A 15634-nucleotide genomic window follows, 5' to 3' on the forward strand; every position below is an offset into this window, starting at 1 on the left:
GTAGACCCTGAGTTTCAGAGGTCTTCATGTTTTGGGCATGCCTAAGAGTCATTCTCGACTTATTTCAGACATATTAGCTGATTTAACTGTATCTACTGCAGTTGACACAAATTCTTGGGTTCTAATTTGGGCAAGTTTTAGGGAGTTGTAATGGTTTACGTCAGCATTAGAACAGAATAAGTGAATTGCGTCGTCAGCAACATCGGTTACTGGAAGAACTCTTGTCCTGAAAAACTCAATATCTGCATCTGTCATGTTGGCTTTAGACATATTATTCAACGCCAAAGCAAAAGCGTGGTCGTCACGTTGCCGCATTATATCCGTTACCTCGAAAATCTTTAGGTTATTCCAAAAGTTAGCTCCTGCCAGAATATTATACGGATTAGATGTATTTTCTGCGAATATCCAATGATCTCCAACTGGGCTAAGCTGCTTCAGATCTCCAAACACTATTATAGACTTGCCACCAAAGTTTACATCTTGACTTCTAAAAATTTGACAAAGTCTTTGATCTAAGTATCCAAGCATTTTTGATACGATCATCGAGATCTCATCTATAATAATTAATTGGATATCAATCAACTTGCAATGCATTGCATTTAATGTGTCATTGCTTAAGGGTCTTAAAGGACCAGATGTTTGATTAACAGGAAGGGAGCTGCTTTTCCAGTAGGAGCACAAAGTAAAACCTTTGCGGAATCTGTTGCCCCAGGAAGTTTATTTGCTCGCCAAGTTATAGACTGAAATATTGTAGAAATCAATCTGCTTTTTCCCACTCCGGCCCCTCCACCAACATATTCATAAAATGTTTTTTTGTCTGCAACATTATACATTACGTGGGCGTAATACTGGCGTTGCTTAAAGTTGAGAGACCGGGTAAGCGAGCAAAGGTTATCTTCAGATACTATCGGAGGAAGTCTTATAAGAGGAAGTTCGCCATTTGAATCATTTTCATCTTGGAGTACATTTACGATTTTGTCGACGTCGGGGACTGCCAAAGCTCTGAACTCTTCATCAAGGTATTGAGAGGCTGGCCCTTCGGGAAGGGGGCCGTTTTCTTCTCTATCCACATTTTGCAGATCTTGAAGAACTCTTTCTAACTCCATGTCGTCAAACACATCATACTGCTCTTTATTGCGTTTAATAATTTCAAAATTATTTCTAAATGTGCTTTCATTGTCGTTTGCAATGAGTTCCGTCTCTTCACTTCTCCATGGGAAAAAGAGCATAACGTGCTCTCTAAAATAATCTGATGGAGAAGAGCTTAAACTGAAGCGAATCCACCTAAGAATTAGGGCATGATTACGTCTTTTTACCCTACCAGTCCTGTTGGGGCGGGGTGGCTTGATCGTTGAAAATAGTTGAAGCCCCAAGATCGAATGGTACCAAAAACACACGGGAGTACTTTGGCGTTTTTACGCGACGTGCGTAGAAGTTTATTGGATCACTTTGAAATGAGAACTGCTTAAGCCTAACTTAACTTAAGCGCTCCAGAGCAGAGCGGAGACTTAGGGGAGAGATGGAGAGGGAGAGCGGACGGCAGTGCGAGCGCGCGAGATGTAGACATCTGGATAAAACTGCCGCTCGACACTGCCTCCTGAAATTAAACGCCCTTTTGACGTAAACATTCTCCCCCCCCCCTTGCGAGGACACCCGTAGCAAGAACCTCAGGATAGTAGGCTCAGGAATATGTTGGAAGTATAGATCGGTCGTCCGTATGTAGGAGAGTGTGGTAGGCCTTTCCACACTTGTGGCAGTGATGACCACTGCGGCAGGAGTCCTTGGAATGATTGTGAGCCAAGCAGTTGGAGCAGTACTTCTGGATATGTACTTCCTGAAGCCGATTCTGGGGGCTTAGCCGTAGAAAGTGGTGTCACTTCCGTAGAGGATGGATCTTTTGGCAGACTCGGCATTGGTAGGATTTAATACCTCGAGTACGTCTGCCATCCAAGGCAGGGTATGGAACCCAATATTCGGATGGAGTATTTTTTGGAGGAACTTTTTGTACGAAAACTTGCGCTGAATAGGACGAAATGATGTGTGGAACAGAGGCGGATACTGGCCTTGGAGAGTCGGATGGAATCGTCGGAGTAGTAGGGCCGCTGTTTCGATGCAGCAATGTGTGATGCCGATCTTGGCAAGTGAGACAGTTGTGAGCGCTTGTGCAACCCGGAATTGATGGCTGCTTGCAAAGCAATTGGAGCACAACTGCTTCCTTTGACTATAGGCTAGGCGATCGTCTACCGTCATCTGTAGGAAGCGTGGACATATACGCACGGGGTGGTTCTTCTTCGAACACAGATCACAGCCTTTAAGTATCGGAACTAGCCTTGTGTTGAAGGAATTTATTTTTGGAAATTCTGCACCTCGATTTATGTCTTTGGACTGGACGTGGTGGAAATTGGCAGATCGGAAGCTATCGACGGCCTCAAGAGTTAGATGACGCTCCGTCAAATATGAATCAAGCTCAAGCCACGTAGGAATTTCGGCTTTATTTTGGATGGATTGCTCCCATAATGAGAGAGTGAGCTTTGGTAGTTTTGTCGAGCACATATAAACCAGGATAGGGTCCCAATTCTCAATATTAACACCGGAAAATTTTAAGGAAGTTAAGCAAATTTGAAAAGTGCGTTGAAGTTCCTTTAAGGCTGCTCCCGACTCATGTACTATGGATTGAACATTGAAAAGTGTTTTCAGGTGACTGTTCACCTGCAATCGCTTATTTTCGAAACGCTCAGTTAGGTTATTCCAGACTGAGCGAAAGCCATCATTGGTGAGTGGGGATCTCGAAACTATGGAATGAGCTTCGCCACTTGTTTTTGAATTTAAATGAAATAATTTTTCAACGGGCGTTAGACTCGGATTGTCTATGTATATTGCCGTGAAAAGGTCCCGGAAAGTCGGCCAGCGAAGATAATCGCCAGAGAAAACCTCTGTGTCGATAGGAGGGAGCCGACAGCCATAAGACGTGGAATTTTGAGACGGAGTTAATGGAGCTTGAGGTATTTGGGAGGAGCCTTTTTGGATTTGTTCCATCAGCTGCGCGGCAAATATTTCGTAAGTGGAGTACGTTTGGTAATACTTGGACTTTAGTATGGATTTTGTGTCTGCGGCGCTCTCGCCTGCAGCTATAATGCAGTCGGAGCATATGTCGTATGCTGCCTTGGATCAGACAGTCAACTGTGGCCATAAATCGGGTTAAAGCGGAATTTACTGATGTTGCCATGACGTAAAATAATTTAGAATTTTAATTCAGTAAGGAAACGGGCTTAAATCTAATTGGAATTTAGGAACCAATCAAGATTGTAAATATATACGGTCACACTGTCGGATAGGCAGAGTCAATAAATATTTATAATATCGGATGGTCGGACTTATGTAAAGAATTACGGACTTTAATATTGTATGTTTGAAAGGAACATTTATTGTGAGCTTTTGACCCACTGTGCACTGGCGAAAATATCGATATACGTATGTATGTACACTATACATATGTACATGTGGGGTGCGAATAGCGGAATAACGTTGCGGGAATTGGAAAGACTTCGCTTATGTTTGTATGTCGGTGCGTTTGTTTGTCACCTGCACAACTAAATTGCAAACGATTTGCTGGAGTAAATTTGTGGATATTGTAACTTTGTTTTTAATTTTAGAAATAGGTTAGCCCTATTTGTAGGTCGAGAAAAGTAGTTGGAGTGGACTGTATTAGAATATTTATGTAAATGTGCAAGAGAACTTTCAGTGAACGGTCGTGTTTTTGTCTTGCGCTCCGAATTTTTGTTCTTTTTGTCCATAAACCATCGGGGTTTAATTTATATTTTCATACGACTATATAACTTTTTATGTCCCTAACAACATCCGTTCGCTTCGCGAGTGCATAGTGATTGTTTTGTGTTTAAATTAACAAAATTAGTTTGCACGTCTAATCTCTGTGCAGTGTTTGTTGTTATTGTTTTTTTCTAATTGCCTTCTTCTTTTCTTCCAAACGCTGTTTGGAGCGGTAAGTGTCTAAACGGTAGTTACCCGCTCTCCCGCACTCCCGCTTATAACTTTGTTTTTGGAACATCTAAAACTTACGCTCCCCCAGCTTACTTACTCCCGCTTATTCTCTCCCGCTCTCTAACTCTCTCTTTTACTTGCGTAGCTTTATTCTCTTGGCACTGTGGTTCGGAATATCCCGATAATGGCTGTCTGCAACTTAAAGAAATGCAAGTCGTTAATTTCGGCTGGACAACAGAGCATTCCGTGCCATTCGTGTGAGAATATTTTTCATGCAAAATGCCTTGGCTATTCGGGCCTGGTACGCGATGCAATCGACATGAGAAGTGGCTTGCGCTACTATTGTGATGAATGCATTGCTTATGAAACCGAGGCACTCTCTATAAGGCGGCTTACAAAAAGCACTGTTACGGAATTAATCCGGAACAGCCGTAAAAATACGGATCTGCTTGTGGCGCTTGAGTCGCAGCTCACTAGCCGTATGCTATCTGAGCCCGATTCTCGTAAGCGTAAAAAGATCGCGGTCGATAGACAACCCACGGTAGCCGCTAGTGTAACTCTCTCTGGCGATCCGGGGTCTGCAGCACAGCAGTCGATCTCAGCCGCCGCACAAATGGTACTGAGATCGAAAGCTAAAAAAGATTCGGTTTCCGAATGCAAAGGACGCGAGATTTTGCCGCATGAGACGCCCGAAAAATCTGCTATAAACAATACTTTAATAATTCCAACGCCGCATGTTGACTTAACGTCCGGAGTACCGAATGAAACTGGTAGTGCAGCCGTAAATGCCGTAGTACCAAAACCTGTCACATGCGTGGTACCTAAAACAGTAACCTGTGTACCGCAGCGGAAACAAATTTTTGTTTCTCGGCTAAATCCTGACCTTTCATCGCTGGACATTACGGCCTATATCCGTAACAAAGTTCAGATTGATGATCTAAAGGTTGAACGATTTAATTTTCCATATGCTAGGGAAGTATCATCTTTTAAGATCGGTGTTCCCTGTGCTCATTTTGCAACTATGTGCTCAGCCAATTTTTGGCCTGTTGGCATTTTTGTTAAAGAGTACGAAGCTAAAAAAAAGAAAATTCGTTCAAAGGAAGTTGGAAATCCCTTTAAAGAGCCATCCACATCTACATCCTCATCTATCTCAAAAAACTAGATTCTTTTCTTTAGCTTTATTATCAGAATACAAGAGGTTTACAAAGTAAGTTGACCAAATTGTATACTGATAGTTTTTCCTTGTCTTCCCATGTTATTGTTTTTACTGAAACCTGGTTAAAACCGGAAGTTCTAAGTTCCGAAGTTTTTCCAAGTAAGTACACAACTTACAGGCTTGATCGTCCGTCCCGACGTGGAGGTGGAGTTTTAATTGCAGTTAACTCAGAATTAACGTCTGAAGTAATAACGTCCGACGAAATAAATGACATTGAATTTCTGTGTATAAAACTATCCCTTCCGGGTATTTCTATATACATAACATGTTCATATATTCCGCCATCATCGGAATTCCCGACATATGCGAATCATCTGTCCGCTATCCAGTTTATTTCAAGTAAACTATCAGATAGGGATCAGTTAATAGTTTTAGGTGACTTTAATATACCTAGGGCGACATGGTCCACCGTCGAAACCTCAAATATATTGTTACCTTCAACGCAGCATGATTTTCTTGACGGTTTGCTTGATATTTCATTGTCTCAAGTAAATCATGTATTAAATTTCTTAGGACGATTACTGGATCTATGCTTTGTTTCCAGTCCAGATTGTGTCTGCATAGCTAGAACCTCTGCAATTACTTTACCAGAAGACCCTTATCACCCAACGCTAGAGCTGACTATTGACACGGGTACAAAAGTGTATGAAGTATCTGAAAAAATAGCTAAACGCATCCCCTGCTTTCGTAAAGCGAACTTTGCACTCATTAATAGCCTTATAGCTTGCTCGGATTGGTCCAATCTGTACTTAAGTACTAATATAAATGAAGCGGTTAATATATTTTATAACATATTAAACGAAGTTTTTGATACATGCGTTCCTACGTATTATCCTAAAATTTCAAACCAACCTCCGTGGTTTAACAAAGAGCTGGCACGACTTAAAAATGTAAAGTCTAGACTCTACAAAAAATTTAGAGCTTCAGGTTCACAAGCTGCCTTTTCCCGATACTTAAGTGCTCGGTCTGATTTCACCGTGCTTAACGCCCACTGTTATAAAAACTATTTAGCTCGTTGCAAGACCCAGTTTACACTGGATCCAAAACAGTTTTATAATTTTGTTAACACAAAGCGTAAATCTTCTAGTTACCCATCATCACTTAAATTTGAAAATTCGGCTGCTAGCACTGATCAAGCTATAGCCGATCTTTTTGCACAGTTTTTTCAAACCACCTATTCAACATCAAGTCCTCCAGATCAGTCTTACCCATATGTCATTCCTAAATCAAACTTTATTTGTTGTCCTGTTATAAGTAAAAGCTCACTTCTTTTAGAATTTCAAAGGGTCAAACCAGTCTACTGTCCGGGTCCTGACGGAGTCCCTGGATGTGTGCTTATGTATTGCGCTGAGACTTTGTGTAGACCATTGCACAAACTGTTTACTTTGTCTTTAGAAACATCCGATTTCCCACACAGATGGAAGGAATCGTTTGTTATCCCGCTTCATAAAAAAGGGAGTAAATTGAACGCATGTAATTACAGAGGTATTTCAAAGCTATCAGCTATACCGAAGCTCTTTGAGAACATTATTACGCCTCATTTACAACACAGTTGTAGGTCCCTTATTTCCTCTTGTCAACACGGATTTATAAAACGTAGGTCAACGACAACCAACCTTTTAAAGTTTACTTCATTTGTTATAGGAGTTTTTAGAAAGAATCGTCAGACTGATGTGGTCTACACTGATTTTAGTAAGGCGTTTGATTCTGTAAGTCCGGAAATTGGACCTTTTAGGGTTTTCAGGTGATCTTCTTAGGTGGATTTTAAGTTATTTGAATGATAGGACTCAAAGGGTCATTTTTAAAAACTCTTTGTCATCCCTAATCCGAGTTACTTCCGGTGTACCACAAGGAAGTCATCTCGGTCCGCTCCTGTTTACATTATTTTTAAATGACCTTCCATTAGTCTTAACGAAGTCACGGGTTCTTATGTACGCAGATGACGTTAAGTTGTGCCTGCAATATAATGACCCCGCACAAAGTTTAGCTTTACAATCGGATCTAAATGCATTTCAAACATGGTGCATGGATAATGAATTGAATTTAAATGGTTCTAAGTGTAAACTAATGACCTTTTTTCGTGTCAGCCCCCACTACTCAACGTATACTTTGAGTGGTTGTGCGTTAGATAGGATAACGCATGCTGACGACCTTGGAGTCTACATGGATCCTAGACTTAAATTTTCCGATCACATTACTACTATGGTAAATAAAGCCAAGGTCAAAAGGTGGTCGAAGGAATTCGATGATCCCTATGTCACAAAGACCTTGTTTATTTCATTAGTCCGACCAATTCTTGAGTACTGCGCTCCTGTTTGGAGTCCCCAATATGGGGTGCATATAGACCGGATTGAGTCTGTGCAAAAAAACTTCTTAATATTTGCCTTACGGAGACTTAACTGGGATACAAGCCTAATACTACCATCCTACTCTAGTAGACTACTTCTAATTAACTTACCATCGTTAGCTAACCGTAGAACTATGCTTGGTATTACGTTTATTAGAAATTTTATTCATGGTGATGTAGAGAGTCCCGAGTTACTGGGTCGCCTGCATTTTAATGTGCCAAATAGATTCACTAGAAACTATGTTCCTTTAGTATTAAATCACTGTATCTCTAATTACGCAATGCATGAACCTTTTAGAGTACTTTGCAATGATTATAATAGACTATATCATCTAATATCTACTACTGACTCACTTCCTATCTTTAAATCAATAATACTATCCTCCCTAGTAACTAATTAGTTTTACTTGATGTATTTTGTCTATTCGTATATTGACCTGTATTTTTAATTGTCTATTGTTACATTGTCTTTTTCTTTGTCCGCGATTATGTTTACTCGCCCAAAACGGTGATGGGCTCCGCGCGTAACAAGCTTTGCTTGGTGTCGTAGGGCCACTTGTTTGTACTGACCATAGTGCATCAACGTCCAAAGAAATATACACACGCAGCTGGAACACAGTAAAAAACAAGGAAGAACGCTATAGTGGAGTACCTCGACTATCAGATACCCGTTACTCAGCTAAATAGAGATATGCAAGTAGCAAAGCGAGATTAAAATGCGCCACCTACCGGCGGTATACAGATTTAAGCGTTATGGGCGTTAGAGTGGGAGTGGCAAATTTTTTTTGGACCAATCGATAGGTATTGACGAGACCAATACAATTCAGTTAAAATTTTTTATCTAGCATAAAAATTGTGGGCGTCACAGGTTTTCGCGGTTTGTGGGCGTTAGAGTGGGCGTGGCATATTCGCGTAATAAACTTGCGCTGCGTATAAGGCTACGGAATCTAAATCTGAAATCCCAATTCTCTATCTTTGATAGTTTCCGAGATATCCACGTTCATATTTACGATTTTTTGAAGTTTGTGGGCGGTTTATGGGCGTTAGGGTGGGCGTGGCAATTTTTTTTTGGGTCAATCGATAGGTATTTATGAGAACATTACATTTCAGTTACAATTTTTATTCTAGCATCAAAACTGTAGGAGCCACAGCTTTGGGCGGTTTGTAGGCGTTAGAGTGGGAGTGGCACTCTACTGAAACAAACTTGCGCTGCGTAAGAAGCTCAGGAATCTGCACGCCAAATCTCAATAGCCTAGCTCCCATAGTTTCCGAGATCTCAGCGTTCATCCGGACAGACAGACGGACAGACTGACATGGCTAGATCGACTCGCCTAGTGATCCTGATCAAGAACATATATACTTTTTGGGGTCGGAAACGCTTCCTTCTGCCTGTTACATACTTTCCGACGAATCTAGTATACCCTTTTACTCTACGAGTAACGGGTATAATAAAGAGTGCAAGTCTTAAGGAAAAATTTTATGATCCGGAATTTTTTACAGTGGCTGAGTTATATTTTACACACAATTGGAATTAAAAATATTTTTGAGAAATATTGTTGTTGAATAGCAGTGGGTATTATAAAGATTTGGTACTTAAACTAATCTCACATCCTCCGTCAAATGCAAAAGCATTATGTATACACACACACGCACGCATATCTTGTTTTCAGTATTCTCATTTTCGTTAGTTTTCCACCAGGATTAGATTCATTCGCGCATTTTCTTTGTTTAATTAAAAGGCCTTTTAAAAACCCCTTTTATGTGGTATTTTGTTAGTATGTGTAGCATTCAACAGGCAAAAGGTGCTTGTTTTGGCCACATGAGCGGATGGGGGTGTCATAATTGATTTAGCGTCGCTTGTGACTGGTTGTGTTTATCTTGTGCCCTGTGATTTTTGTCAATTTGTCATTAATATCTGTGTTACTGCTGCCTTGCTTCGTGACTTAGTCCAACATAACCAGCCTTGCTTGTGTTTTAAATCGTTTGTTTATGTTTAATTGTCTATTTTATTGTAGAATTCTTAACAAAACCTAACTCTGTTTTTAGCCTGTGCGTTTTGTTATTGTAACTTCTATACGCTGCGGTGCATTTGTTTCAATAGCTTTTGTTGTTGTTTCCCATAACGTTCTTGTAATCTCCCTCCCGTTTCTTGTCGTCTAGACTGTTGTCGTGTATATTTTGTTTGTGTTTCGCAAGCCACGCTCAGTCGACAGCCACTCTGTCGCGCTCTCTCGCTTTCGCAGTCTCTACGCGCTCTTATACTTTTGTGTTTTTTTGTGTGTCTACATTTTTATTGTTTGATCCCAGTGTCAAATTAAGTGAGGTATTTATAATTCTTTTGATTTTTTGGTTTTGTAAATAACTTTTTTTCTTAAATTTAAATACTTAAAAATGGCTCTTTTAGTTCCAAGAAAGATTGTCAGTTTGGATCGTCACCTAATGACGTTTTTATTTACTGTCGTCTCTTTAATACAGTCATACATCCAAAATGTACTGGACTTGTTGGCAGAGTAAAAGATTTTATTGATCTTCGTGTTGGTTTTTCGTGGACTTGTGCCTCATGCGTTGAAATAGACCGTGATTTGAATGGCTATGTTACGCTGACCATTGATCGTTTTATGAAACTTTTTAATAGACTTATGAGCGTAGTTGCTGATCCTTTATAATAACAAAATGTGAGTAGGGTCACCTAAACGCCAAAAGACCGCTTCTTCAATATCTGTTCAGTAAAGGCATCAGTTCCAAATCCCAACGTAGCTTCAAAAATTTTTACCCGATCGGTAACGGCAGCTATGTCGGCATCCACTGGGGCTGGGGGATTTAAAGTTTTAGCCTAAGGGGTCAAACCCTACGCAGCTTTCTGTACCTACAGATGAAGTTAGCTCTATAGGAGTCCCTAGTCTCGATAATCATATGAATGATGTTCAGATTGCTGGTGGTGGAAGAAAAAGCCTCTCGGTTGTTCCATACAGGAAGCAATTATTTGTGTCTTGTCTAACACCTAAAACCACATCTGTTGGGGCGGTGCGGCTTGATCGTTGAAATAATTGAAGCCCCAAGATCGAGTGGTACGCATAAAAATACGCGGGTACTTTTGGGTTTTTACGCGACGTGCGTAGGTGTTTATTAGTACACTTTGAAACATGAACTGCTTAAGCCTAACTTAACTTAAGCGCTCCAGAGCAGAGCGGAGACTTAGGGGAGAGATGGAGAGGGAGAGCGGACGGCAGTGCGAGCGCGCTCGACACTGCCTCCTGAAATTAAACGCCCTTTTGGCGTGAACATTCTCCCCCCCCTTGCGAGGACACCCGTAGCAAGAACCTCAGGATAGTAGGCTCAGGAATATGTTGGAAGTGTAGATCGGTCGTCCGTATGTAGGAGAGTGTGGTGGGCCTTTCCACACTTGTGGCAGTGATGACCACTGCGGCAGGAGTCCTTGGAATGATTGTGAGCCAAGCAATTGGAGCAGTACTTCTGGATATGTACTTCCTGAAGCCGATTCTGGGGGCTTAGCCGTAGAAAGTGGTGGCACTTCCGTAGAGGATGGATCTTTTGGCAGACTCGGCATTGGTAGGATTTAATACCTCGAGTACGTCTGCCATCCAAGGCGGGGTATGGAACCCAATATTCGGATGGAGTATTCTTAGGAGGAACTTTTTGTACGGAAACTTGCGTTGAATAGGACGAAATGATGTGTGGAACTGAGGCGGATACTGGCCTTGGAGGGTCGGATGGAATCGTCGGAGTAGTAGGACCGCTGTTTCGATGCAGCAATGTGTGATGCCGATCTTGGCAAGTGAGACAGTTGTGAGCGCTTGTGCAATCCCGGAATTGATGGCTACTTGCAAAGCAATTGGAGCACAACTGCTTCCTTTGGATATAGGCTAAGCGATCTTCTACCGTCATCTGTAGGAAGCGTGGACATATACGCACGGGGTGGTTCTTCTTCGAACACAGATCGCAGCCTTTGGTTATCGGAACTAACCTTGTGTTGAAGGAATTTATTTTTGGAAATTCTGCCTCTTGATTTGTGTCTTTGGACTGGACGTGGTGGAAATTGGCAGATCGGAAGCTATCGACGGCCTCAAGAGTTAGATGGCGCTCCGTCAAATATGAATCAAGCTCAAGCCACGTAGGAATTTCGGTTTTATTTTGGATGGATTGCTCCCATAATGAGAGAGTGAGCTTTGGTAGTTTTGTCGAGCACATATAAACCAGGATAGGGTCCCAATTCTCAATATTAACACCGGAAAATTTTAAGGAAGTTAAGCAACCTTAAAAACTGCGTTGAAGTTCCTTTAAGTCTGCTCCCGACTCCTGTGCTATGGATTGCACATTGAAAAGTGTTTTCAGGTGACTGTTCACCTGCAATCGCTTATTTTCGAAACGCTCAGTTAGGTTATTCCAGGCTGAGCGAAAGCCATCATTGGTGAGTGGGGATCTTGAAACTATGGAATGAGCTTCGCCACTTGTTTTTGAATTTAAGTGGAATAATTTTTCAACGGGCGTTAGACTCGGATTGTCTATGTATATTGCCGTGAAAAGGTCCCGGAAAGTCGGCCATCGAAGATAATCGCCAGAGAAAACCTATGTGTCGATAGGAGGGAGCCGACAGCCATAGGACGTGGAATTTTGGGACGGAGTTACTGGAGCTTGAGGTATTTGGGAGGAGCCTTTTTGGATTTGTTCCATCAGCTGCGCGGCAAATATTTCGTAAGTGGAGTACGTTTGGTAATACTTGGACTTTAGTATGGATTTTGTTTCTGCGGCGCTCTCGCCTGCAGCTATAATGCAGTCGGAGCATATGTCGTATGCTGCCTTTACCGTTTGCCATAAGGAATTGAGGTGATCGCGACTGATTTTATAGGCGGATAACGTTGGGGTAGGAGCACCTGGAGCGTTCACAGTGGCCTCAAAGTGGATCAGACAGTCAGCTGTGGCCATAAATCGGGTTAAAGCGGATTTTACTGATGTTGCCATGACGTTAAATAATTTAGAATTTTACTTCAGATGTAAGGAAACGGATTGGAATCAAATTGGAATTTAGGAACCAATTAAGATTGTAAATATATACGGTCACACTGTCGGATAGGCAATAAATATTTATTATATCGGATGGTCGTACTTATGTAAGGAATTACGGACTTTAATATTGTTTGTTTGAATGGAACACTTTTTGTGAGCTCTTGACCCACTGTGCACTGGCGATATACGTATGTATGTACACTGTACATATGTACATGTGGGGTGCGAATAGCGGAATAACGTTGCGGGAATTGGAAAGACTTCGCTTATGTTTGTATGTCGGTGCGTTTGTTTGTCACCTGCACAACTAAATTGCAAACGATTTGCTGGAGTAAATTTGTGGATATTGTCACTTTGTTTTTAATTTTAGAAATAGTTTAGCCGTATTTGTAGGTCGAGAAAAGTAGTTGGAGTGGACTGTATTAGAAAAAAGTAGTTCGAGCGGACTGTATTAGATTGTTTTTGTAAATATACACATGCAGCTGGAACACAGTAAAAAATAAAGAGTGCAAATCTTAAGGACAATCTTTATAATCGGGAATTTTTTACTGTGGCTGAGTTATATTTTACACACAATTGGAATTGAAAATATATTTGACAAATATTTTCGTTGAATAGTAGCACTGAAATATTTACTGGAATTGTTTCAAGTGTACAACTGTGGGCAAAGGAAACTGGAATATTGTCGGGCCCAAGTAACGGAATTGAAATACATATTTTAAATGCCGTTGCGTCGGATTAATCACTTCTGGATTTAGACAATATATATCATACACAAAGTTAGTCGAAATAGGGTTCGAAAAACTGGCTGTATGACCGGCAATTATGGTAAGTGGAACTTATCTGGAGCGTTTCAAGCCTGCTGGGACAAAATCAAAGGAAACTCCAGGAGAGGAAAATCCAAAGATTTTGAAATCCGGCTTCGACTGGACCAAAATGTTGGGGCGGGGTGGCTTGATCGTTGAAAATAGTTGAAGCCCCAAGATCGAATGGTACCCAAAACACACGGGAGTACTTTGGCGTTTTTACGCGACGTGCGTAGAAGTTTATTGGATCACTTTGAAATGAGAACTGCTTAAGCCTAACTTAACTTAAGCGCTCCAGAGCAGAGCGGAGACTTAGGGGAGAGATGGAGAGGGAGAGCGGACGGCAGGGCGAGCGCGCGATATGTAGACATCTGGATAAAACTGCCGCTCGACACTGCCTCCTGAAATTAAACGCCCTTTTGACGTGAACAAGTCCCATTCAGCATTTGGTATCTTTGTGCAGCAACGTTATTTTCTTCATCTGCATCAAAGTCGATTGCTTCGTCATATTCTTCCTTTGACTGTTCTGATCGTGCATTTAGCTTGGAGAATTTAAACCAAGCCGCAAATTCAGCAATACATAACGATTCTAGTTGTTCATGTCTTTGCACGTATTGATCAAGTAAATTTCGCTCAAAAATATCTGTTGAGTTTGCGGGAAGCTGTTCTAATTCTCTGATAGATCGGACTATCCGGACCCTTTTATCTGGATGGCAAGTGTTAATAAAACCATTCCCTTGACTAGCCTCAGACAAGTGTAAACCTAAAATGTTGTATGCAGCTTCTTGGGCAGATATTTCTGTAGCGTTAATAAACTTGCTCCCTAAATGCTCCAATTTTCTTTTGACGGAAACACTTCCATGGCTTATTTCTGCCATTTCTTCTCGAAGCAGTTGCGACACGCCATGGTTGGATTTATTTATGTAGTTAATTATATAACTACAACAGGCGTAAGCATCTAGAATGAATTGAATATCCATGTTTGCTCTATGCAAGCCTAAAATATTTCTATTGTAAGCATTTAGCAACCTATCAGAAAATTGGCGACGAAGAAATGTTTGGGGCTTTTTTAAGCTTGTACTTGAACTCCTCATATTAAATTTCAAGATGGCTGAGAAAATATTCAAAATTATTAAACATGGCCGATTCTTCTTCGGAAACAGACTCTAGGAGCTCTTTAACTTTTTTAAATATTTCTTTATATTCTTCAACGTTGATATTCGTACCCAAAGATACTCAACATGACCACATCCAACAAATCAAGCAGTAGCCAACTTGGGAACAGTACCAGGCGCTCAGTAGCACCCACTGCATATGAGAATTGCTGATCAGCATATTATATGTCTCAATAACTCACCGTCTCACCGACTTAACGGCACACTGACCGGCCAATGCAGTCAGCACATTTTGCAGTGTCTGCCGAGCCAAAGACACAAACTGCTACCATAATCAAAACTCCCTGACCTACCTACCTACTTTAGAATATAGCGTACTTCACTAATCATCACACTAAACTTCCGTCTTCCAAGTAGTATATAAACATGTACCAAATGAAAAATAAATCAGTTATCAAAGCATCTCATAACACCGCGGTTCTACTTCCTACCTCTGGGAATAGGCCTCGTAATACACTATCTCCACTAGCAGCTAACGCGCAGTTCCGCATCGCCTGTGGTCCGGCATCGCAGTAACCATCGTTACCACAGCAAAGCGTCCCAGAGTGCCAGCGACAAGTGCTCATTACCCCCTTGTCCCGCGGTGTGACCCGGAAGTGTCTACTTCGGTTAGGCACAAACATTGGTGACCCCGACGTGAATCTTTAACAAGAAAGGATCACACTCAAGGAACCCCCTTCCCACTAAAGGAACTCAGCTTAATCCAGCTTCACAGGATACGCTTCTTCTTCCAGCGTCACAGGAACTTCAGCTTGATCCAGGTTCACAGGATACGCTTCTTCTTCCAGCGCCTTAGGAACTTCAGCTTCATCCAGCTTCACAGGATACGCTTCTTCTTCCAGCTCACAGGAACTTCAGCTTAATCCAGCTTCACAGGATACGCTTCTTCTTCCAGCGTCACAGGAACTTCAGCTTAATCCAGCTTCACAGGATACGCTTCTTCTTCCAGCGTCACAGGAACTTCAGCTTAATCCAGCTTCACAGGATACGCTTCTTCTTCCAGCGTCACAAGAACTCAGATTAATCCAGCTTCACAGGATATGCTTTTTCTTCCAGCGTCACAGGA

General features: G+C 41.5%; 1 protein-coding gene across 11 annotated transcripts in view; it reads right to left on the minus strand.

Moving 5' to 3' along the window:
* The window catches only part of Stlk (Ste20-like kinase), a 119171-nt gene that overhangs the window by 69000 nt on the left and 34537 nt on the right, over positions 1-15634 (minus strand). Inside the window, exon 4 of one of the 11 annotated variants that reach the window (XM_070998333.1) lies at positions 8127-8170. The exons of the other annotated variants lie outside the window; for them this stretch is intronic. Coding sequence (XP_070854434.1) covers positions 8142-8170 — 29 coding nt within the window. The 3' untranslated portion in view covers positions 8127-8141. Of the gene's footprint in view, positions 1-8126; positions 8171-15634 lie in introns of those variants that run through there. 11 annotated transcript variants of the gene reach the window in all.

The sequence above is a fragment of the Drosophila suzukii genome (genome assembly GCF_043229965.1).
Source record: "Drosophila suzukii chromosome 2 unlocalized genomic scaffold, CBGP_Dsuzu_IsoJpt1.0 scf_2c, whole genome shotgun sequence".
NCBI classification, from domain to species: Eukaryota; Metazoa; Arthropoda; class Insecta; order Diptera; family Drosophilidae; genus Drosophila; species Drosophila suzukii.